The 26,482-nt window shown below is 31.2% G+C and overlaps 1 protein-coding gene and 1 pseudogene across 4 annotated transcripts; one reads left to right on the top strand and one right to left on the bottom strand.

The window, feature by feature from the left end:
• Positions 1 to 150: 150 nt before the first annotated feature.
• On the bottom strand, positions 151 to 6,457 carry LOC114170185 (annotated as a pseudogene).
• Positions 6,458 to 21,634: 15,177 nt separating this feature from the next.
• LOC114169915 (transmembrane protein 184A-like) lies at positions 21,635 to 25,934 on the top strand. Of its 4 annotated transcripts, none has more exons than XM_028055308.1 (5): positions 21,635 to 21,731; positions 22,750 to 23,040; positions 23,189 to 23,311; positions 24,507 to 24,797; positions 25,434 to 25,934. In XM_028055308.1, exons 2-5 carry the CDS (start codon positions 22,792 to 22,794, stop codon positions 25,641 to 25,643), a joined length of 873 nt encoding a protein of 290 aa, XP_027911109.1. In that variant the 5' UTR covers positions 21,635 to 21,731; positions 22,750 to 22,791; the 3' UTR covers positions 25,644 to 25,934. The 4 variants fall into 4 exon arrangements, with proteins under 4 accessions (XP_027911109.1, XP_027911108.1, XP_027911111.1 ...); XM_028055307.1 differs by having other exon boundaries at positions 21,670 to 21,829; XM_028055310.1 differs by lacking the exon at positions 21,635 to 21,731 and adding an exon at positions 21,738 to 21,850.
• Positions 25,935 to 26,482: the final 548 nt, after the last annotated feature.

The following is a 26,482-nucleotide window of genomic DNA, read 5'->3' as shown; positions in this document are numbered from 1 at the left end:
CTTTTGTACACAACGACTTCTTTGTTCAACTTTTTCTGTACCATGATTTTCCTGCATGGCAGAAAATAACATAAATAAATTGATATATATTTATAACAGTTTTGAAATGAAAAAAAAATTAGAAATGACATACCTATAATTGATTTCTTTTCAAAGAGTTTCAAAAATTTCTTTGTACACAACGTTTTTAGTTGTGTTTGTTACCTTTCCATCTTCATCCAGTATAAGTATTTTCAATCCTCTTTTGGTTTTGACTCAAGAAATAGCAACATATAGTTGGCCATGTGTGAATATAGGTTGTGGAAGATAAAGGCCGACTCTAGAAAGTGTTTGTCCTTGACTTTTGTTAATCGTCATTGCAAAGCATAACGATATCGGAAACTGTCTTCTTTGAAATTTGAAAGGCAACCCTGAATCAGATGGCACTAAATCCATTCTTGGTATAAAAATCCTATCACCAATGTTTTTTCCAGTAATTACAGTTGCACAGATTACATTCTTGCCTAAATGGTTGACTTGCAATCTTGTGCCGTTGCATAGACCTTTTGCTTGATCAATGTTTCTCAAGAGCATAATTGGAACACCTGTTTTCAACTTCAGTTTATGATTTGGTATCCCTGAACATTTGATATCATTTAAAAATTCATATGTAAACCATTCAGATTGCACTTCATCTTGTTCATCAGATTGGCAAGGTGTATCTGAACTTAAATAAGTCACCTCTTCACCACCAATTAAAGACAACATGAAATCATTTACTTGCTCTACAGAATCATTTGTTGGGCACAAAATTGCTCCATTATCAAAATAATTAGGCTTCAACATGTTAACCACAAATTGAGGATAGACAAATTCAACCAATGCCAATAAAGGTAAATCTGTGTTTGTAATCAGGATCTGTTCTGGAATTTCAACCATGCACTCACCATTCTCATTTAGATCCATTTTCTCGTCTCTAATCTTCAATATCCAATCAGCAAATTCTTGAATATCATTGGCTATTTCAGTATTTGATGTAGTACTTAATCTCATGTTCTTGAATAACTGTAGCACTTTACAACAATTCCATAACTCTGAATAGTTGATTGTTGATTTTATGATATCAAACCTAGATCCTTTTTGATAACTAGTAGAATTTGTCTAAAGTCACCTCCCAACACAACTGCTTTGCCACCAAATGATTTGTCTTTATTGGCATCATCAACATTTCGCATAATATCTCTTAGTGTTCTATCAAATGCCTCAAAGCACATTCTATTCATCATTGGTGCTTCATCCCAGATAATCAAACTGGTTGCCATAAGAAGTTTTGCTTTGAGACTACCTTGTGCTATGTTGCAAGTTGATTCATCATTAATTAACAGTGGGATGCAAAAGGTAGAGTGTATTGTTTTTCCACCAGGAAGTAATAAAGAAGCAATTCCACTTGATGCTACGTTCAAAACAATCATACCCTTGCTTCTTAGACCAGCCGATAATGTCTTTCACATAAAAGTCTTACCTGTACCACCATAGTTGTAACACCCCAATTTTTGGGATGTCACGGAATGTTAGAAAAATTTTGTGTTTAGCGGAAAAGGGAATTAACATTGAAAATGTACTAATTAAAAACTTTTAACTAGAAAGTAAATAGGTAATCCAAATGTTAATTTGAAATAATAATAGTATTAAATAAACAAAGTTCCAACTAAATACTAGAGATTAAAAGAAAATTTCATAGTCTTCACTGTTTGATTTAAATCAACAAAATAAACTATAAATCCCCGAGTCCACTCCATCCTTTCCGATATCTACTTCGAGTCAGAAATATCTGCATTACCGTCTGCTCCCGTATAACACACACGTTATACGATCATCACACATGCAACAAACATACAAACAAACAAATAGGGGTAAGTTAACCATAAACAATACCATAAACAATGATATTCATATAAGAAATTCATAAATAAAACTTGTCCAATAATACTCAACGTCGCATTCGATTAACACGAAAACTTTATGATCACAATCCATCCTTGGTTTGAACACACAAACCCCAAATCCAAACAATCATACTAAACCAACCATAACATCACATTCATCTAAAATCTTCATTAAATTTCACCAAGAGTTTTCAAGCAAAGCAAAATACTCTCAATATGAAACACATGAGAATTTCATATTGCCAACAAAATATACATCATCACATCATGCTTAAAAGTTAAAGTCTCATAACCAAACCAAATTCATATATCACCCGTGTATGTAATACACACAGAATATTTAATAAAATGCATAGGAAAGAAAATAAATAAATTACAACTCAACAACCACCCAAACCTTTTAAAGAGACAAACAAAGATATTACTTATCATGTATCCAAGTTTCAACCCGTTGCCCTTCCCAATTTCCTTTACGCATAAATAATAACTAAAAGAAAACCAAGAGAAAACTAATGATTTTTCACTCTTTATTAATGTGAAGTCTAAGCAACGCAAAAAGAGAACCCTATGCCACGGTCTGCACCAAAAATGAACACAATTTCATCAAAAGAAGTATGATTGGTTTAGAGAAAATGAGATAAAACAATCCCCGTGGCCTCCACCACCTTGTGTATTCACGAGTGGCCTTGATAGAAAGAGAAAAAAACAAGAGAAAGATTTTTAAAAGAAGTAGAATAATGCCCCTCATTCAACACTTCACCTGCAGACCACACTTACGTGAAAAGTACAAGGAAGAAAGACAAAAGAAAGAATTTTAAGAGAAGAGAGAGAAAAAATAATTATGTGAGCCCTGCACCCTCTGCAAAGTGAAGAAACACAAAATCAAACCATGCAATTCCAACGACGAAGCAAAAATATACTACCCGAAAGGAAACCCTATTTCCGTGAAATATTCTGCACTCTCAACTCCAAAGGAAAAGCCAAAATAATACCACATGTATTGATTATAATTAAAGAAGAGAAAGAACTTAAGAGAAGGAAGAAAAATGGAAACCCGTGAATCTATTTGCACCCCATGAACATGTACTCTGCAGTTTACTATGAAAAGGTAAGCCAAAAAGAAAAAATAAAATAAAATAAAATAAAAGAACCAACGCATGAACCCATGCAACCCAAACTGCTGCACCATTAACCCACTTCTGCACCATGAACCAACTGTTGCACCGTGTATATTCATGAACCCATTTACCCCCAAACTTCAACAACTAGATTTGTGGTAAGAAACATCCACCCAAGAATATGCACCATATTACCATAAGAACACCAAACAACCTCAACAAAACCCAAACAAACTGCATGCACGCACGTTTATACTACACCAACAACCTCTTCAACGTTGCACACCAAACAGCGTAAACGAATGCTACCCAAACGGTGGCGACAGCGTAATAACTCATCCAATACCGACCTCACGCAAGTAAGAAATGAAAAGAAAAGCAAGTGTGTATATTCATCAATAGTGGGTTTGAAAACTAAAAGAATCAAAAGCAGAACAACCCTTATCATCGATCTATAACATCATGCAAATTCTCCAAGAACCCACTCACCAAACAACCAAAGTATAGAAAAATACAAGAGAGAATATTAAGCTTCATGCATCAAACACACGAAAACAGGAAGAAAGAATAAGGTATAGCTTCCCCTACCTCTCTAGATGGTTCCTCTTCTCTACCACAGCCACTGGAAACTCTAACTTGCACCCTTTCTCTCTTTTCCTTCTCCCGTCCTACCCCTTTTTCTTAAAGAAAACTTTTAGGGTTTAGCTTTATCTAATCCCACCCAATAATTCTGTTAAGATTTCTAGCCCTTTTTATTTTTCTTATCATTTAACTCCAAAAGATATAAAAAAAACAGAAAGCGAAAAAAATAAAACAAACTGTTGTAGTGTTTTGAAATCCAATATTCCGCATGCCCTGGAAACACAATTCATTTACGCTGCCTGGCCCCACACCTTTAAAGGAGGGAAAAATATGGATTCTAAAACAAACACAAACGAAAATTTGTTCATCATTCAGTGCTTTAAACGAAAATTCTTTCGCCATGTCTTGTTTATTATATTGCAGCTCATCAACAATAAATCTATTATTGAATGTATGTACATCTGAAAGATCAAGTTGAGGTAATGAAGGATAATCTTTCAAACTTCTACCATTTGACATTAGCATTTCCTCTATTTTCAGCAGACATAGTTTTTGTAATTCAGCAGTCTGAATTTGAAGACCTGCAATAAGTAAATAATACAATTAAAATATATATGTATAGCAAATTAAGAAATATATATATAAAATACCTGGTAAGTTCATCTCCTTTCTTTTTTGGTACAAAATTTCATCACATAAAATACTCCAAGTAGAATTCCAAACTATATCTCGTTTAGAAATTGTATTCATCGACAACAAAGTAACAAATAATCTTCTAAGTTGATACCCTGAAGCAAATTCACTTGCTTCTTTGATTGCATCAATATATTCTTTGTCGTCAGCCAACAATCCCAAAACATAGAAAGCTTCTTGGTATGTTTCATAATACTTTCCATCAATTGTCTTAATGCTTTCATAATCAATACAACCTTTTTGAATGGTCAGTAATATCCTCAAATAATAAAGTTCTCCAAACCCAGGAGGAATATAAGTAAGTCTACCAATGTTGTAGCCTTTCTTCCTTGGTTTCCATTCTTTTTCTTTGGCAAGCCACACAAATTTGCTTGGAAATTCTGAATAAGTCAATTGTTTTCCTTCCTCATAAACTTTGTTAGCCTCAAACCAAGCTAGAAACATTGTGTTAGCATTTTCGTATCTGTTGAAGACCACATTAATATCATCATCATCTTTAAACAAAGTTGATTGTTGGCCAGGAAGATGAAATGTCAATCTCTGAACAGGAGGCCATCTGTGATGGATGTCAAAAGCAAATATTCTCCAAGCAGCTTCACATGGTGATAGATACCTACAATCGTAATACCTTTTGATTTCATCAATAATGGTTGATTTTTCAGACTGTGCAGAGTTGTTGCTTATTTTAAGAGTAGCTCTGTCGGGACCTTTGTTCACATATTTGAACAAATATTTTATTGAATTGGTCTTGTTGCAATACTCTGTATTGACGTGTGCTTGATACCTCATTAGAAGTGGTGGATTGTAAGGAACAACACTTCTATTGTCCAGCTTAATTCCATTCTTCTCAACAAATCTACCATTATCAAGTCTTCTATAGCATGGATATCCTTCTTCATCAATTGAAGTCGAAGATGTGAATTTTTTTGGATAAAATTTAGAACATCTTCCCTCCTTCATGCAAGGTGAATTATGTCTTGCAGGTCTGCATGGTCCATAAATCATGTAACTTGAGACAACTTTTTCCAATTTCGGGTACAAATCAGCATTTGGCAATTCAGCTGAATATTACTTTATCAATATCAGTTGAATTCTTCAATTTTCTTTCTCCATCCAACCATAAAAGTATATGTGCATGAGGTAAACCTCTTTTTTGGAATTCTACTGTGTACATTCCTGCATATATAAATAAATAATAAATATAGTTGTCAGAATTTAATTTAATAAAAATTTATATAATGTATATTACTTCATATATAACATACCTGCAGTGCTTTTTCCAAAGAAGTCCTTTTTCTTAAAATCTGTCATCATTTCATCCAGCTTCATTTTGAACACTCTACATACAATATCAGGTCTATCCGAAGCTGATAAGCCTTTTGCTAAGACAAATTCTTTTATTTCACTCCAATTCACAATGCATGTTATAGTAATGAACAAATCCGGATATCCAAATTTTTTACAAATTGCCATAGCATCTTGACAATTGTTGAACATGTATCTGGTACCACCAGTGAATGAAGCAGGCAAGACAATACGTCTTCCAATTAAAGAAGGATTTGTCTCTCCTCTATTAACAGCTTCTTGTAATCCATTAAGAATATCACAGTGAATTAACTTCTGATTAGCTCTGATGAATGACAACCTTTGGGCTTCAACCATTGTATAGCAATCGACCAGAAACTGTTGGAACAATCTGCATCCATTCACAATATTTCCTGCTTCTACAACTCTTTGTTGTATTCTAAAGGCAATAAATTCTCGCAAAGAAATTCTAACTTTTACCCTGGATTTTGTTTTTGAATGAGATTCACTTATTGGGATATCCTCTTGATAACCATCTTCTCCATATGGAAACATGAGAGGATATTGCAGTGGAATGAAAGCTGTGTGAGTTTCGTGCAATCTGGTCAATTCACCAGAACATTTTTTTACCACTATATCTCTGCCTACATCCATATTGCCAAAATCACCAACTATTAGTGCAGTTATTTCATCACATGAAGGTGTATTGTATACTCTAGGGTCTTTGTTTCTGCCTCTAAATAGTCTTAGCGTGAAATCTGATTCCATATGTTGCAGTGACAAATCTCTTACTCTTCTAAAAGATTTCGCAAGAACATTGTGATTGTCAATCATTTCAATCAAATCAGCAACCAATGATTCATCTATAACAGATTCCTTGGTGTTTGAACTAAAAAATAATAAAGAGAATACATGTCAACACATGTATTTAAATATTTCATATAATCAAATTAGTTAATATATTCATTGACCTGAAATGCTTGACTCTGTTAGTCATTTCATTTTCGGTATCATATATGTACAGCTGTGCAAACTTTGGCTTTGATCTATGCTCTGGCAATAAACTTCCAATACGGTGATAGTTCTGTCCATTCAGAATAAATTGTGGTGGAGCAGAACCATTGTTCACTGAATTATCTATCTTACCACCAATTGAAGTAAATGAAAACATGCTATTGTATACTCTTATGTTTTGTAGAAATGATTTGCTTCTCTGATCTTCACCATTTAACAAACCTTCAAGAAAATTAGGTGGTCTTTTTAATAGTGGAATTTGGACTTTTCCCTTTTGACAACACAATAAGAATTCAACTTCCTTTGAGGTGTTACATTTTTTTACTCTTTCTTCATACCAAAGTTGAGCTTTACAGTATTGGCATTCCAAGCAAGGTTCTCCAATATTGAGCAGTTCTAAACATCATTACAAAACATTAGCATGAAAATGCATATATTTTAATCTGCAGTTATATACAATTGTGTTGGAGATTATGTACCTTGTAACTCTCCTTTGCAATACAATTCGTTTGTAGTTGTAGTACTTGTAGTATGTTCTTCAATATTAGTAAGATGAAAATTAATTAATGATTTCAAAAAAATTTATATTAACATCAATAAGTTTAATATCTGAATTACCATCATCTCTTATCGTTGCTGAATCATCATTTGTTGTGTCTAAAGAATTATGTTGTGTTGTTGTTTCATCATCAAGATTGAATCTGTTTTGAAGTGATTGTATGACTTGAAAAGGATATTTGACAACTTTATTCTTAGAAACAGAATGCGAATCATTTACAACCTCTGATCTGCCACCTATGAAAAACAACAAAAAACAATTGTCCTACCTGCATTGGCATTGTGAGTATGAATCCAAATGTACTTACCTGCACTGGAATTGTAATTATTTTGTCCATAATTTCTCTGACTGTTATTGTTAAAAGTTGTAGTCATTCAAAAACATTGATATAAGAAATTAATATTATTCATAAACAATGTTAAAATTTGTCATTTAAATAGGTATATAAGAAATTAAGATGAATGTAGAAATATACCGAAAGGATTATGGTATGTTAAAGTGGAAGTTGCAGATTGTGAAGTGATTTGTTGTTCAACTAAATGACTTGAACAACTTGAAAAATTGTTGACAGTTACTGCATTGAAACGAAGGTTAGTTTAAAGTGAGACGGAATTAATATTATTCATAAACAATGTTAAAATTAAGTATTGGAAGAACTTTAAAATTGACCAATTTGTCTGTGAAATATTGAATTCATATTCTGAAGGTTGTTGTTGTTGTTGTCAACATCTGGAATAGGATTATAGTAGAAGCATTGTTATTAAAAAAATAAACAACAATACTTCATTGATTCATTTAACAATTTGTAAAGATATAGCTTAGAAAAAAAAAAACTTACTAATATCCAACTGTTGTAATGGATTCCTGTCTATATTTTTCTGAAATGATCTTTGAGATACAATTGCTTTATCTGTGATTAAAACAACAAAGATGTTTGAGTATGCATCTGTGTTGTGAAGTTACAATCCAAAACATACATTTACAAATATATATATATATATATATATATATATATATATATATATATATATAAAGAAATCCTGAGATTTGTTTACTTTGAGAAGAATGGTTTGCAAATTTAGTTTTCTTTCTTGCATTCTCTTCTTTGTCATTTGCAACATAAAAAAACATACAAACATACAAATGCATCATTTTTAAATAAATTATTGATGAAGAATTAGAAAAGATAAATGCTTTAAGTAAGATGTTAATGACTTACATGAATATTGATTACTTCTTGCATTGAACCTTTGTTGTAGCACCAATTTCCTTCTCAGCCTTGCATTTTTACAATCGTTTTGCTCCATTACAGTACCAAAATGTTATGGAATAGTTTCAAAGGTTACAATGGAAGAAGCAAAAATAAAGGTAAGGTTACTCAATGGATGGAAAAGTGTTTACTGTTTTATTACTATATTGGTGAATGTCTTTGTTAAACTTTTTGGTGTAGATTGTACCTCTAATCACAATTGTGGAAACAGAAATATTTGTAGTTATAATAGGAAGCACTTGTTTCAGTAGACAAACATTAAAAATAGAAAGAGCATGCAGTGCTGAGTGTTAATATATCAGAATCATTCATATATATATAGCACTTATTTCAGAGTTGATTTGTTCTTGCAACTAACAAAACATTTGTTTTTTATGTAGGTACAATCAGACGTCTTTTTTATGCACTACTATATATAGTACAACAAAGAGGACTGTTTGATAGGAAGTATCTGCAATCTTAACCTCATTATGTGTGAAAATGATAACATACAGTCAGTGTATGCACATACTAAAGCAACATACATCCATACATATGATTATAGAACAGACAACTTTTCATTAATCGTCGAACTATTCATCTTTCAATTGCATCATATATATTTCATTTGAATTATAGAACAAAATAATTTTATTTATGAATATCATACCATAACATGTATCACTTTTCATCTTTCAGAGAAATTCAGAGAAGCTTCAAAGAGATTTCATTGATAAGAAGGTAGAACTATACATATGCATTGCTGAAAATAAAAAAACTTCTAGGTTGAAAACTACATAAGTGGCAGAAATAAAAACAAAACTATTTATACTAACTGTAAATTAAAAATTACAATATGTTAGCACTTTGACATTCTGATTGCTTTTCATGTGGTCCACTTCAAACACCAATCAATAGTTTGATGAAATCCATGAGCAGTACAAAATTCCTTCCAGCCACTTCCAATTTTGCTAGACTTCTTAGGATGATTTCTCAACAGTAGTTTGCACTTGACTGTTTTACGCGGTCCATAAAGAAAAATGTATTTAAATCTTCCTTGACGAAGATAATTGCCAAAATCAGTTGGCAAATCCTAAAACATACATAAAGTATTAATGAAATTAGTATATGGATTAAATGTTTAAAATAATTTGGAAACATAAATATAAATATGAAATAAACATCCATTTAGTAATAAATATGAAATGAATCTCACCAGATGGCTAGCATTGCATTGGTTTGGATTCAAAAATATGAAGAGTGGTTGATCTGCCTCAATTCTTTTAAGAAAACGTGCAATAGACAAAGGTTTGCATTTACTGGGAAAAACAGTGATGTGGAAGCAAGAATAACCCACATATCCAAAATAAATAGTGTGGAAATTGTGAAGTTCATATATGTGCCTTAATTCAGTCCATCCTCTAATTAGCATTGGTTTTTGTAAATTCTTGTTATAAGTAACCACATGTCTATTCCCTTCTTCATCTCTTAAAGTCCATTGACGGTTAAGATCGTCATCATAAAGAATGGCGAATGCATGATCCACAAAACCAACAGCCTCCAAAGAGAGAATTTTTTAAAGAAAAAAATGGATTAGTTAAGGTTAAAATGAGGATATTGTAAAAGAGAAGAAGAAATCTGTCACACAAATAAAAAGAGTAGAAGAAATCTTGTAAAAGAAAATATGTCTGAAAAATTTGACGATGAACTTACCTCGTCCTGAAGGTGAATAATAGAGAACTGGTACCTACTCATTCTATTGATAACGTCATCTTCATTGAAGTTGTTTTCCATTTGCTTGGACTTTGAGAGAGATAGTAGAGTAAAAGTTGGAAGAATGTAGAATATGATTGAACTGATCTTGAAGTTTAATCTTCATGGTAGAATGGAGATGAATATTTATTTATAGAAGACAAATGACACATGAAAAGACGGGACGACTACAAATAGATTCTTCAACAGTAATGTAATTATTACTGCATTGGAAAACGGGAAGACGATAATAATAGAATAAAACATTAAAAAGATATAACGTTATTAAAGATATATTAAATTATTCTATTATGCTACACAATATCATAATATAATATATGTAATATATACCAATAACAAATTTCCAAAAATGAACTTCTGTAATATATAACATAAAATCTTATAATATAATAAAGTTAAAATATTAAAAGTTAGTAATAATATTATACGTAAAAATATAATATTTCATTCGTACTTTTTGTATAAATATATCTCAATTATAATGTACAATATTTAATAAGTTAGTAATTAACAGAAAATAAGTCAATAAAAATTGTATATGGCATCCAATTCTGTTGTGACAACTTAAAATCTGTCAACAGATAATTGTTTTGCCATATTTATCTTATTTATGAAAAGTAAATATTATGAAAAATAGACATTTATAAATTCTATTGTCAGTAAAAATAGATATATCTTATTTATGAGTCACACAAGTATAAACAAAAGATCTTTTTCACAAAAGATATGATATTTACGACTTTAATTACATCATGCTACAAAATGAAATCAATTTTCATAAGTTTTGATGTAGCTGGTAGTCATATTTGTTGACAAAAATTGAAAAATGTCAACAATGTCTTGTGGACCAGCGTATGAAATAAATAAAATTCTAAATAATGTAACTCAAAAGCGCATAATATAGTTATCATCAAATTGAACATAAGAGTTGTAGTTCAGATGAAATTAAAGATGAAAGTGAACATAGAAGTTGTAGTTCAGATGAAATTAAAAACAAAACGATGCGTAGACATATTACATTCCCAAAATGAAAGGCATAAAAAAATTGTCTTGAAATAGAATAACTAAAATCAGATCTCAAATCACTGCTTTTTCCTTCTTAATATTTCTTTTTAAAAGCTTCAATGGAACATTGTCTTCTTCGATGGATTCAAGTGATGCAGTCTTCTTTCTAGATTCTCTCTTATGTGAACTGTTAGCATCATCGTTGGTTGGATTATCTTGGATTAGTTCAGGTGATTGGGATCCACACTCAATTGTTTCTTTGGTAATCGGACTAATAAATCCTACAGTACATGTTCAAAATTGATAACATTATTAAAAGTATTAAAAAAATACATCATGTCAAAAACATTTATATAATTTGTATACCTCTGAAATATTAACGGTGGACTCATTGATTATACGCATTTTTTCCCTGCTAAACTCACCATTCCCAGCATAAACATCCTTCAGATAGGTATAAATAATGAGATTATAAAAAGAAAAAGATAACTGCATTATAATGAGATTATATTGTACCAAATTTCATCGTAAATTATATCTTGCCACAGATTTCATGGAAGAATCATTGAATTTCTCAATTATATCATCATCAACACATATTTTCTTCACTCTGAAAGACTGCTCAAGTTTGAAATTCTGATCGTTCCTACTTTCGACTTTAAAAAGCAAACTTCTATCAACTAACTCATCAAACTGCTTAGGCAAATTTCCAGAAGCATTCATCTACAAAAACAAAATAATTAAACATTGTGTAATTAAATATATAAGTGGATATATTGAAGAGTATATCTTATTATGAGTGTCTAACATATCAGCACAAGTTTTTTTGAAAAGGGTAGTTGCATCCCTATCAAAGAGGACAAATGTGGTTGAATCGAAAGAGTCAATAACTCGGATCTTAATCCTATATCTGAAAATTGAATAAAAAATTTAATGAACAAAAGTTGTAATTACAATGTTGTTTTAAATTGACATTAATATTAATAAACAATTAGTTAACCTTGGAAAGACTTTTATAACATGCTTGTTACACTTCTCACAAAAGAACATCTTGGAATCTGGATAAACAGCTTTGTTGCACACACAAGCAGTATACCACCAGTCATCGTCAACCAAGATATGCTTAATTGTTTCAAACAATATGTAAGTGGTGACCTTTCAATATAAAAAACATTAATGAAGAGATTATTGTGAATAACAAAAATTGCACAATAATAAAAAAAAAATATTCTAACCTCTTTACAATCTTTTAGACCTTGAATGGTGGTCCTAGGTGTAAGTGTTAAAAAGTCCTCTTCGACAATATTTTTGGAAGTCTGAGAAAGTTGCGTTAATCCTTGAGAGGGAGATTCATTGTTCTCAAACATTCTGTGCAAAAGAAAATATAGTTGTTCTCATAAAAAATAAATCTATTATTGAATGTATGTACATTTGAAATATCAAGTTGAGGAAATGAAGGATAATTTGCATTATAAAGTAACAAAAATATAGTTACGAAAATGGATTATAAAGTTCGAATAAACTGAAGAAAAATTTCAATATTACCTTGATTTCAGTTCAGATGCTTCCTTGAAGTTAACATTGTACTTAATACGGGTGCAGAACTTACAATTTTGAACTTGAACCTTATCTATATTTAAAAATATAGTGTATGTGAGACTAACATGGAATAAGTAGTACAAAGTACTTTGTAAAAGTAATAACAAAATTTTACCTTGAAAAGTTTTGACTTTCACAAATTCTATACTTACAGCAGCATTTTGTACTTCTCCACTTGAAAGAAATACATTCAGTTCATCCACATAAATACCAAACAAAGTACATTCTATTCGAAACCTAAAGATTAAAAAAATGTTATGTCAAATCGTTATTTGAAAAGAAATATAAAAGGAATTTAGTATAGTATAGATATAGAATATCCATTAGCTTCTATTGCTATGACATTTAATTTTGTTGTCTTTCCATCAACTTGCAATTCTCTTTCAGTCCCCACTCCGACCAGTAATCCCAAGATATCTACAATGCAATTCATAAATGTTAAATCATATACTTTAACAATAAATGTTTATTAATAAAAATATGAATAGTATTGGAACTAAAAAGATTAACTTACCAACTAAATAATCAGTATCAAATGCAGTGGTTGTCAATAAGGACAAAGGTGTGTATTGTGGTTTCATATCAGAAACCAAATTAACATTAAGCAAAGAAACTTTTGTACCAAACTGGAAATTTATCTTATAAGGGTGGTGTGTTGTTCTGTATATTCCAGAATTCGGAGCAACACTGAAATTTTGTATGGCATAAACATGGCCTTCAGAAATCTCACTCTGAAATTTGTAAATTAGAGTACGTCTAATTGAAGCATGTATTTTAGAACCCTGAAACAGATAAAAAGAACATATATAAATTTAAGTATAAATATGTTTAGCATACAAATATTTGATTCATTCAAATTTGTAAACGAAAGTAGGTGTAATGGAAGAATTTAAAGAATAACATGAATAATAACCTCTTTGTCTTGAATAACAAACTCCATGGAAAAAGGACACCTCTGTTTAGTAAAGTCAGGAACAAACCATGAACGAATGACCCTAACGATAATATTCCAATTTTCCTTCTGGGGACTTACTTCGCTTACGCTCTGGCTTTGTTTTGGAACTTCACAGAGAGACATGTTGAACTCACAACAACAATATTGAAAAATGAAAAGTAAAAAAGTCAGGATTAGATTCGTGACATATTTATACTTACATAGAGAAATAAGGAACTAATAAGACAAAATTGTAATTCATACAACTAAAATAAAGAAATCCCAAAAAAAGGTTCAAATAATAACTTTATCAGAATCTATTTTTTATTGGTCAAAGGAGAGTAAAAGAAGTGTAACGATTAATCAAAACATGGATATGGCAATTTTTGAAATGGTAGAAGAAAGCAAAAAGTAGAATATATTCAAATAAGGACTCTTCAAACATGGAGTACGAACGTTTTGACAGAAGTCATGCGAATATATATTGGTGAAACCTGCAAAAAACAGCTATTGATGTCAGAAGAAATTAAGTATTCATATTGATTTATTCACAGGTTTCATAGAAAAGGAAAAATAAGAGAGAAGCATTCTGATGAAAATAAAGCATGAAGCAGATGACTTGAAAGTGAATAAAAAAATTGTTGGCGTGATGGATTGAGCAGTGAACAATTAATTGAAACAGTGATGTGGAAAGAATCAAAAACTGCAAATACATCCTGGTTTCTTATGCATTCACGAAAGAGGAAATGTAGAAAAAAATGATAGAAAACCATAATTACTTAGACGAAATTTTAGAACTGCAAATCTCATATCGTTTAGTCTGTACAGCAAGACTACTATATTTGTACATAAAACAAATGAAGTACATACCTGTGATGAGTGGAAACGTTAATGGCTTGTAAGAATACGTTAATGGATGTGAAACGTGTTCTGGATGAAGCAACTGTGTTGGATCTCTACAAAAAGTCAAATAAAAGTGTGGTGTACAAAAGCAAAAGAATCTTCTAAGAGAAGGAACTTTGTTAGCAACTTCGAGGAGAAGCCACTGTGTTGGATTATTTAAGTTAATAACGTACAAAATTAGAATAAAAACTAATATAAATAGTACAATTAAATATTTAATGAAATGACGGATGCTTACAGCAGAAGAAATCTCGTGGAAGGTGGAAGATAAAGAAACATAATGAAGCAGTGCAAAATGTCATATCAATAGACATTGAAATAAAATATTATAAAAGTATTATAAGGGATGTGTATGAAAAATCTTCTGGAAAGTGATATATTTAAATTAATATAATAAATTTTTAAAACGCAGAGACATGATATGGTTTGTGTCTGATAGTAATTAAATGTCACAGATTTTCAAATATGGAAGAAGATATGGAGCAGGTAGGAGTAAATAACTTTGCAAAAGTTCAAAATACACATAGTAAGACATATACATATATATAATATAATAATAAACAAAAAAACTTGATACAAAAATTACAGATTATCAATCTGTTAAGTAATATTGTTTATAGATTCTTCATAGGGGATGATAATAATCATTTATATTAAGAAGAACATTGACATCATTGCTTACTTGTTCATCGTCAACCTCAAAAAGAATTAAATCTTTTTCCTCCAGTCCATGAACTTCACGAAAACGTTTCCATCCACTTCCTATCTTGACTGATCTAGGTCTAATCAACAACTTGCATTCAACTTGTGCCTTTGGACCGTAAGGCACAATGTGTGAGAACTGAGTGTTGGCAAAATATTGACGTAAGTCTGAATTTAAACCCTGAAAATAAAAAATATAAGAAATAATATCAAAAACAAATGATTTTCTATGTGTAAAGGTTAAAAAGAATACATGAAGTTTTGTGTACAGATTGTATTCAATGATCGAAAAAGAAGATAAAAAAAGTCACCAGAAAGTTTGCTTTGCAGTTGTACTTAGAAAGCCGGAACTCAAAATGAATTAACTTAGACCTTATCAGAGAGCATTTGTTCGAACATGACTTAGGAATTTATGGACAGTTGATTCTAAACAGTGATCGTAAAAGTGTATTTCAAAAGCAGAATTCCCAGTATGCCTTAAATAACATAGTTTGGGTGGTTGGACTTGATAAAACTTTCTTATATCAACCCAGCCATCAGTAATTCGCGGACCAAAGGTATTCATGTTGAAGGTAACATGGTGAACATGGCCTTTTTTATCAGAAATAGTCCAACGTGGCCCCAGTTCATTGCCTAATTGAATGACAAACAAACGGTTGACGAACGCAAAATCCTTGAAAATAAAACCAATATAAAAAAAATATTAGTAAAGGATATCGGAGAACAATGATGGTAAATAATGTATAAGAAGCAAGTTCACAAAAACCTGGTCTTCCATGAAAATAGTAAAGAATCCACCCTTCCACTTTGAGCCAAGTATGGATTGTTCACCAAGGATGCATTGCTAAGTGGTCATCTGTAAAATTGGTAAGATAGGTTTGTTTTTGGAAAAATAAATTAAACGCACTCTAACAATGTAAAACAAATTGTTGAAGATGATGAAAATAACAGATTATAAGAACGTATGTTTTAAAAAATGAAAGAAAGATGATGAACATAACCGAATATAAAAACAACTGCTTACAAAAATCAGAGAAAGATCAACAGAAACGATTATAAAAACGACTGCTTAGAGCAATGCAATAAAGATGATAATCTGATCCGATTATAGAAACGTTTGCTTAGAAAAATGAAACGAAGATGAAGATCAAAACCGATTATAAAAAAGTCTGCTTATAAAAACATGCATAGAATATGGCGAGAAAGAAATATGGCGAGAAGATATAGGAGATGAAGAGAAGTATAGTTCATAAAAGGGTGTTCTTGAAACAATTTGAAGGGTTTAACAGTCATACCTTTCTCTAATGGATATGAACTTCTTGAAATGGCAGAGGATGGCTTGTTATCGCAGTGTAATGGTGTTAAGGTGAAGCAGAGAAGATAAGTGGAAATTTGATGATCTGTGAAATGTTAATTACTTTCATCCTGCAAAAAATATTAATGAAACAAATATATACCAGACAGTGGAAGAGTCTGGAGACTGAGATAAGTATGACGCGGCAACAGATAGTGCAATCATCATTCTCGTGAGAAGTGAAAAACATAATGAGAAAAACGTTTCAAAAATTTAAACGTCTCTTGGAAAACGAAATGGTAATTAATTTAATCAGCTGAATCAGTTGAAATAATGATAAGTGTTGCAGATAATCGAGGAGTTCAATCATCATTACCTCGAGCAGTGCAGTAATTAATGCGGGGAATACTGATAGACAGGGTGATTTCAAATTAATTAAAAGGATTATTTATTGTAATATTAAATTAAATTAATATTACAAATTAGAAATTTAAAGATTTTTATGTCTTCTCTGCAAATAAATAATGAGTAATATTTTTTGTCCTTTAATGATGTGTAATTAACAATAATTGATATTTTGTTTAAAGTATTGATTTAAATGTAATAGATTTATTTTATAAAAATATATTAGTGATTAATGTATTTGATAAAAATCTACAAAACTCGTCAACATAAAACGAAAAAAACAATTAACTTCATACACAGTAAATGTATAAAAGCAAACACAGAGAGTAATATATGTAATAAGTGCATACAAAATATAATTCACCTTAAAATCTTCTTATATATATATATATATATATATATATATATATATATATATATATATATATATATATATATATAAAAGAAGATTAACAAAAACAATATACAAAATGTTATAACTTAAAACCAGATTAATGGATAAAAAACTTTGATATGGTTGGTTGTTGTGTGACCTTCAACTTCAAAAAACACCTCACGATGATCATCTGCAGAAAGTTGATGAAGATTACAAAAAGTTTTCCAGCCAGTTCCAATCTTAACAGAATTACGTCTTATGATCAATTTACATTCGACTTCTCCCTTTGGTCCATGTAGAACAATAGATCTAAGACCATTACGTTTAAAATAAGTGGCAAATTCTTTTTTCAAATACTGCAACAAAAAGAATAAAATATCTTACTTATTAAGAAGACATGTAAATAAATAATCCAAAAAAATTAAAACTAACCAAGTGGCTGGCTCGACAGTAGTATGTTGATAGTTGAACTTCAAAATGCTTTAAGTTTGAAGTATGTAGAGGACGACGAATAGAAAGATGGTTGAAGAAGTTGGCTTTCAATGTTGAGTCGCAAACACGTTTAGAGACGTGTAGTTGGAAAGACGAATTTCCAAAATATTTGAAGACAACCAATTTGTCAGACTCATCTGCATAAAAAGATATTAAATCATTCCAGCCTTGGGTGATCATTGGAGTGTGAATATTCATGTTGTACGTAACATTATGAACATTCTTGTCGTAATCAACAATGGTCCACTGTGAACCAAGGTCCTTCATATTATGTATTATGAAGAGTCGGTCGACGTGTCCAAAATCCTTGAAAGATAAGGAAGTTTAGAATAAAGAAATACAAACAAAGAATACAAAGGAATGTGAAGGAATAAAAAAAATACCTGGTCTTTCAAAAACATAGTCACGAATCCGCCAAGCATTTTGCCAAAAAGTATGGCTTGTGGTGTGCACATGGATTCCATTGTTTGAGAAAAGAGTGGGTATGAAGAATAATTTCAAGAGAAGATAATGGGTCACACAACAGAAATAAGATTTGTCAGTATGTAGTCGCCAATATATAGAAAGAGAAAACGAAAAGTCATTACTGTTGCAAATATATAGAAAGAGAAAAGGATAAGTCATTCCTTTTGGTAGAGTCCGTACTTACAGGTGAAGCGTGCATCATAATTTTTGCAATTAATTGTGAATATAAAAGTGAAAAAAAAGTACGAATTAAAAGATAATAGGGTTGAAATAATAAAATAAATAAATAATTAAAATTACAAATTTAAGATTTGTGAACTGATTTTTTGACATAAATTAAAATATCTAAAAATATTTCAAATGTCGTAAAAAATGGAAAGTGGCAATCAGAACAGAATACAAAGAGTTGTGAAAAATTTAAAGAAATAATGGAAAAAAATTAAAAATAAAAACAAAATACGACATGAACAAAGCTGACATGCATGTGTTGGTAGTCTGGAGATCAAACCTTTAAACAAAAGAAAAATGATGAACATAAGAAGATGAAAAGAAGAAAGCTCAGAAAAAAATATAAAGCATCTCCAGACTCGGTATTTTGCGGTTAAAATAAGATGTTTGTGGTTGTACTCTTCATCTGAAGAATTAAAAAACATGAATGTTAAGATGAAGCAAAGAATCAATTACAATTAATAATAAAACATAAAGAACCATAACATGAACGGAAAATCTCATATGCATGTGTTTGTACTCGTCAGTTGAAGCCTTTAAACAAAAGAAAAATGATGAACAAAAGAACATGAACAGAAGAAAGTTCAGAAAAAAATAGAAAGCATCTACAGACTGGATTTATTGCGGTTTTAAAAAGATGTGTGTGGTTGTAATCTTCATTTGAAAAAATTAAAAAAACTGAAACTTAAGATGAAGCCAAAAATCAAATACAACTGAGAACAAAAAATAAAGAAACATACATGTTGGCTTGAGAAAGCAAACAAAAAAAGATATCGAGAAAAGAAACATAAGCTGAACGGAAAATCTCAAATGCATGTGTTTGTACTCTTAAGTTGAAGCCTGTAAACAAAAAAAAAAACATGATGAACAAAAGAAGATGAACAGAAAAAGCTCAGAAAAATATATAAAGCATTGCCAGACTCGGTTTTTTGCTGGTTAAAACAGATGTTTGTGGTTGTACTCTTCATTTCAAGCATTTAAACACCTGAAACATAAGATGAAGCCAAGAAACCATTAGATCTCAGTAAAAAACATAAAGAATCATACCAGTTGGGTTGAGAAACCAAAAAAAAAAAATTTATCGACAAAAGAAAAAGAAGATCAAAGGAAAATATCAGATGAATGTGTTTGTACTCTTCAGTTGAAGACTGTAAACAAAAGAAAAATGATGAACAGAAGAAGATGAACAGAAGAAAGATCAGAAAAATATATAAAGCATCGTCAGACTCGGTTTTTTGGTGGTTAAAAAAAGATGCATGTCACACTCATCTTCAATTGAAGCCTATAAACAAAAGAAACATGATGAACAGAAGAACATGAACAGAAGATAGCTCAGAAAAAAATATAAAGCATCTCCAGACTCGGTTTTTGGGGGGTAAAACAGATGATTGTGGTTGTACTCTTCATTTCAAGCATTTAAACACCTGAAACATAAGATGAAGCCAAGAAACCATTAGATCTAAGTAAAAAACATCAAGAACCGTACCATTCCGCTTGAAAAACCAATAATAAAAAGATGTCCACAAAAGAAACATAAGATGAACGACAAATCTCAGATGCATGTCTTTGTAATCTTTAGTTGAAGCCTGTAAACAACACAAACATGATGAACAGAAGAAGATGAACAGATGAAATGTAAGAAAAATAGAAAAAGCATCTCCAGATTGGGTTTTTTGCTGCTTAAAAAAGATGTTTGTGGTTGTACTCTTCATTTCAAGCATTTACACACCTGAAAAATAAGATCAAGCAAAGAAACCATTAGATCTTTGTAAAAAACATAAAGAACAATACCAGTTAGCTTGAGAAACCAAAAAAAAAAAAGATATCCACAACAAAAATAGACAGATGAATGACAAATCTCAGATGCATGTCTTTGTAAGCGTCAGTTGAAGCCTGTAAAGAAAAGAAAAATGATGAATAGAAGAAGATGATCAGAACAAAGCTCAGAAAAAAATAGAAACCATCTCCATAGTCTTTTTTTTGTGATTTAAAAACAACTCGATGAAAAGAAGAAGATGAAACCATGATGAACGCGAAGAAACAGAGACAGAGAAAGACAGAGAAAGAAGTGAGAAGGTGGTGCCAGAGAGAATGAGAAAGAGAGAGAAAGAAGAAAGAAGGCAGTCGCAGAGAGAATGAGAAAGAGAGAGAAAGAATTGAGACGGAGGAAGGTGAGAAGACTGAGGAAGAGAGAGAAAGAAGTTTTTATTAAAACTTTCGATTTTAAATTTCTTTTCCATTTTTTTAATACTTCAAAATGCTGAGAGATTGACACATCAGCGTTTTTACTTTTTGTAGATAAAAATTTGAATTGAGAAATAGGTCAGATATATTATTCAATTGAAAATTTTGCCTTTTGTTAGTTCCCAATTGTATATAATATTAGATTCCTTTTAATTTTTTAATTTTTATTGCAAAGGATCGTATGATATTAAGTAATCAAACCATAATTTATATTACAAAAATCTCTTGGTGTGTTTTCAAAATTCTTTATCATAAATGCTTTCCTTATTCGGTTAACGTAGACAAAATGCATCATCTTAAAATCAACAAATTACATTTTAAAATAAATAATATACTCGAAAGTTACTTTTTAAAAGAAACACTATTAATATAAATAATAACATTATTATTATTATTATTATTATTATTATATTTTTGTAATGACACACAGCACAGACATTTTTCTGCATTTAAAATCTAATTTGAAGATAATAATAGTAAATTCTCTTTTTCTATTTAATATTTATCATTTTCATTTTTCTTTCTACTTTTTAAATATTAAAAAACGATGTGTCTCTTCTCTTATATAAAATAAAGCATGTGTTGTAGCAGTAAGAAACGTGCAATGTCTGCATTCTTACAGAATTAATGTAAAGTATTCTTTTTTGTACTTTCAAACATAGATTTGAATCACTAATGTCGACAAATCTTAATTATAATACAACTTAATATTTAAAAATATGATATGAATGTTTATTTATGCATTAAATATTATTGTTGGACTTTTCAGAAATTCCAGAAAGTCGTTGATCAGGACTTTGACTGTGCATCATAGCCACTTAGTGTTCTCCATCACCAATCTAATCAATCGAGTCCTCCCAACTACGGTACGGCAAGAATTTAATTGTGGTGTTTATTACTTTCAAATTACAATTACAATTCCACAAAATACCAAGAAGAAGGCAAATCAAAGTTTAGAACATTGGTAACATCGCCATTGCTGCTTGTATTTCCAAACTTGTTCATGATTTGCGTGATTAAATTTCTGTTGTGGTATATCATGTGGCTTATTCACTTCTATGGAATGTTTTTGCTTATTTGAGATACAAAGTATACATGTTTGTTGATAGCATTTATTCATTCGGAATATCTACAAATCTAGATTCATAGCTTCACTTTTGGTTCAGGGTGCAGAACAAAAGGGCATATAAGATTTAGTGGTTGTGGTGTTATAGTCAGTCACACTACTCACTCGAAGTTAGTTTTTTTTTTTTTTTTTATTATGCTTGTTGAGATGTCAGGGAAATACACTTGTTTTGTCAGAAGTGTTATTATCCTCGATCAAGGGTGAATTCTGTGCTCTAGAAGGTGCGACTATTTAAAAGGGTTTAGGGTTCTTGGCAGTGAATGGAAGGGTTTAGGACATTGATTATTGTAGGGGTTTACGAAAGTGAGTATTGATGGAGCGATTTAGGTAGTTGATTCCATAACAGAACGGAATATCGGGATTAATGATGTTGTTTATGTAGAAAACGTGGTACTAAATGAGTGATTTTAAGCTTGGCCCTTTAAACATGTGATATAAGGGTTCAGTTCCTGGCTATGCAAATAGAGCAACACCAATATAGGGAGAGAAGTTGTGGCTCGATTAATACTCTATTTCCTTGGAGAATTAGTCTCGGTGATTTTTGGGTGTAGGCATGGGGATACCTTGTAGAATTAATATTCTTATTCATTGTTAACTATAATTATGGTATGTGATTATAATGTTCACATTAAGTATTAACCATCAATAAGCCTTTACTAAAACTGGTTATGCATTGCATTAGAGTTCTATGAGCTACCTTTCACGATATTATTATCTTCAGATGAGTTCTCTTAACAACCTTAGTCATCCTTTTGCAGGTTCAATAAGGTCCTATCAAGCTCAACATCAGAGACAATAAAATGCATCCTGCACAGATCGTGTTTTATGGATCCACTTTGTGCGTCATGATAACAGTGCACTTTGCTATGAAGCTACTCGCAGAACATGTTTCGAACTGGAGGAAACCAAAGGAGCAAAAGGCCATAGTAATTATAATCCTTATGGCCCCATTGTATGCTGTAGACTCCTATGTTGGTTTGATAAATTTCTTTGGAAGTGAAACATTTTTCACTTTCTTGGACTCCATTAAAGAGTGTTATGAGGCTCTGGTAAGATTTGTACCCATAATTTTTATTATGGTCCTATGGGTAACCCTTACTAGTATTTTCATGCTACATATATTTAAATTTAGTTCATTTTAGTAATTTAATGTATTATAATTCAGTAGTTCACAACTTACTCAATGTGTTGCAACAGGTGATTGCTAAGTTTTTGAGCTTGATGTACAGTTATTTGAACATTTCCTTGAGTAAGAACATAGTGCCGGATGAGATCAAGGGAAGAGAGATTCATCATTCATTTCCAATGACACTTTTTCAGGTGGTTGATACTCATAAACCTTTTTGCAATGTTTTATGAATGTGTTCCACCGCATAATTATGTTTGCAGAAATGGTGCATCACACAAGTGAAGTTTTTGGAGTAGTAGATGTATGGCCTCTTGGACCATGTCCGAAAAAAGGGTGCTTTATTCGTTAGTATTATCTCCATTACTGGTGTTATTTGTCTTTCCATTGTGATAAATAATGAGTCTGTATTGATAGAAAAAGATATCATTAGAAAGTTGATTTAGGCCTAGCTTAACTTTACTGATTTAGGCCTAACTTAACTTTACATCCAGTTATATATTATAATTTGGTTATATTTCTAGTCAATGTGGAATCTGCAAGATACAATAGAACTTCAACGAGAGTTATACAATTTCAGGCATGGTATGTTGACAGTCACAGAATATTTTATTGAGTTGAAATCAATGTGGGAAGAGTTGGAGCATTATGGATCAATTCCTTGGTGTGTAAGCCCAACAACCTGTTTGCTCTGAGAAATGCTAGATCATATGTACAGCACGATTAGGTTATGCGTTTTTTTATGGGTTTGAATGTCTTTTTAATGATATTAAAACAAGAGCAGCAGAGCCAGCAAGAAGTAATAGATGAATAAAGATCAAATATCATATTTCTGTCATATCAGCTTTATTGTTTTTATTGTTTCTCCTGTTACTTTGAGATATTGCATTTCTAAAGTGACAATAACACTGAGACCACTTACACCATATTTGATGTTTCCTTTTCAGTGGCAACAACCTGGTTTTGTATACACACGCATAAGATGACTGTGAAGTGATATAAGGATTTAACAGAACAACAATAAATTTGTTTCAGTAAAATCATCATTTGTAGTATATTAAATTAAATAGCCTGCCTTTTTTTTTCATGAAAAACAAAATTTAACTAATAGGGTACTGTAAACCTATAGGTTAGTATACATGTTCTCCGTACTAAGCCCTCACTTTAGAGAAAAACTCTAGTGATATATTGTTGCCAAGTGAAGGAGTGATCTAGTTACGTAGTCCATTGGGGATATTTTGCGTAAAGTTGCATGTTCTTCATAAGATGCTTTGAATCATTAGCAACACTTATTCATCAATTAATTACACTAAACATTGTAATGCTTACTTCCCTGGACATTTCTACTAATACATGTGAACTTTAACTCATCATGACCACAATCTGCAGCCTCACACTACACGTTTGGACCATAAGACACTGAAGCTTCTCAAAAACTGGACTTGGCAATTTGTTGTGATACGTCCGGTGTGCTCAATCCTGATGATAACTCTGCAGTATTTTGATGTTTATCCCAGTTGGGTCAGCTGGGCAAACACAATCATCCTAAACATTTCAGTGTCACTTGCACTCTATTCTCTTGTTGTTTTCTACCATGTGTTTTCTAAAGAGTTGGAACCGCATAAGCCTCTTGCCAAGTTTTTGTGCATAAAAGGGATTGTCTTTTTCTGCTTTTGGCAGGTATGCCCCTATGCTTTAGCTTGATCTTTTGAGCCATGATGGAATTATATAAGATTTTGCTTCTGTAGAATTTAGATTGTTCTATTAAAATTCATCTCTTTTTTAAGCTGAATCTGGTGTGAATTTCTAATTTATTAACACTGCTAGTCTTCAGTCTCTGCACATTACTCTTAGTTAACTAATTGATTCTAGATTATAGGCCTATTTGGGCAAATAACTTAAAGTGCTTATTAGTAGAAGTACTTATTAGTTTTTTTCTAACGAAAGAGAAAATAAAGTTCAATTGTTTTCATATAAGTTGTAAGTCATTTTCATGAACTATCCTAACAAGTTTATTTGAATTAATCTGAAAACAGTTTATACACTTAGCATAAGCTGTTTTCATAGGTATTTTTTTTTTTTTTTCAAACACAAGTTGTTATAAATAAATCCAAATAAACAACAAATAAGTTCTTCCAAACACACCCTATGTATATTGTGGACTGCAATTTAGGCTTAGAGAACTTATTCAGGGTTCTGAACTATACACACGTACAATCCTAGAAATAAGGCATCGTTGGGTTAGATATACAAGATTATGTTGCGTTAATGCAGATGATATATTAGATTAACTGCTAACTTCATTCAATTATGCAGGGAATTGTGCTTGAACTTCTGGCAGCATTGGGAATAATCCGATCCCGTTACTCCTGGCTATCTGTGGAACGCATTGAAGAGGGCTACCAAAACATTTTGGTTTGCATTGAGATGGTTTTCTTCTCTATATATCAGCAATATGCATATACAGCCGCACCATACAAGGCTTATAACGAAAGTAGTGCAGCTTCAGATAAAAAGTCAAAGTGATTCCAGGACAAGGATTATTGAGTATTTTTAACTTCAATCTATTTGCTTTCTGTATCAGTGTTGATCCTCACTTGTCCGTGGTGACACAATAAGTAAATAAATGTGCCAGAAATGAACAAAGTCTTTTGAATAAGATGCAGATACATTGGCGCTACTTCTAAGATCTAGAAAGTTTTGTTCCACACATTTCTGCTTTCATTATGTTTGTGTTAATTCATTGCATACGTTGTTATTTTTGTTGGTCTAACACCAACAGAAACCCTTGAGTTACAAGCTATTTACTATTACGTATATTACTATAGCCATTTTTTCATGTGCCTTATAGCCTCTTTCATCTTGCAATTGCATAGAAAGTATGTGTAAGGAATGGATTGAATATAAAGGAAAGTATAGGGCCATAAAATCACGGACTCAACTTATCATTCAGTCTGTAGGGTTGTAATTTTAGATATACCCAATCTTCAATTTGAAAGTGTACGATATGTTTATCAACAAACTTTTTCGTCTCATCTTGTGCTTTCAATAGGTACGTCTTAAAGTCGTGGAGAATATTGTCTCTTTCACGTGTTAGTATAAGGCCTTGAATGGTGTCAATTTAGTGGAGCTGTTATACAACTCCCAATTCTTTATTACATGCATTAGTCTCTACTACAAGGGTTTTTTGTAAAATCAGGTACAGTATAGATGCATGATTCTGTCATCAATACTTTAAGTGATTCAAAAGCTTCTTGGGCCTCCATTTGTTTTGCAATCCTGTAATAGTATCTTACAAACGTTATATAACATTCAATAAAGCCTAAAAATCCCCTTAATATCTCTTTATATTTCTAGTTTTTTCG

This window comes from Vigna unguiculata, chromosome 11, assembly GCF_004118075.2.
Source record: "Vigna unguiculata cultivar IT97K-499-35 chromosome 11, ASM411807v1, whole genome shotgun sequence".
Classification (NCBI taxonomy): domain Eukaryota; kingdom Viridiplantae; phylum Streptophyta; class Magnoliopsida; order Fabales; family Fabaceae; genus Vigna; species Vigna unguiculata.
The sequence above is the reverse complement of the archived record's forward strand: the minus strand, read 5'-3'. Positions and strand labels throughout refer to the sequence as shown.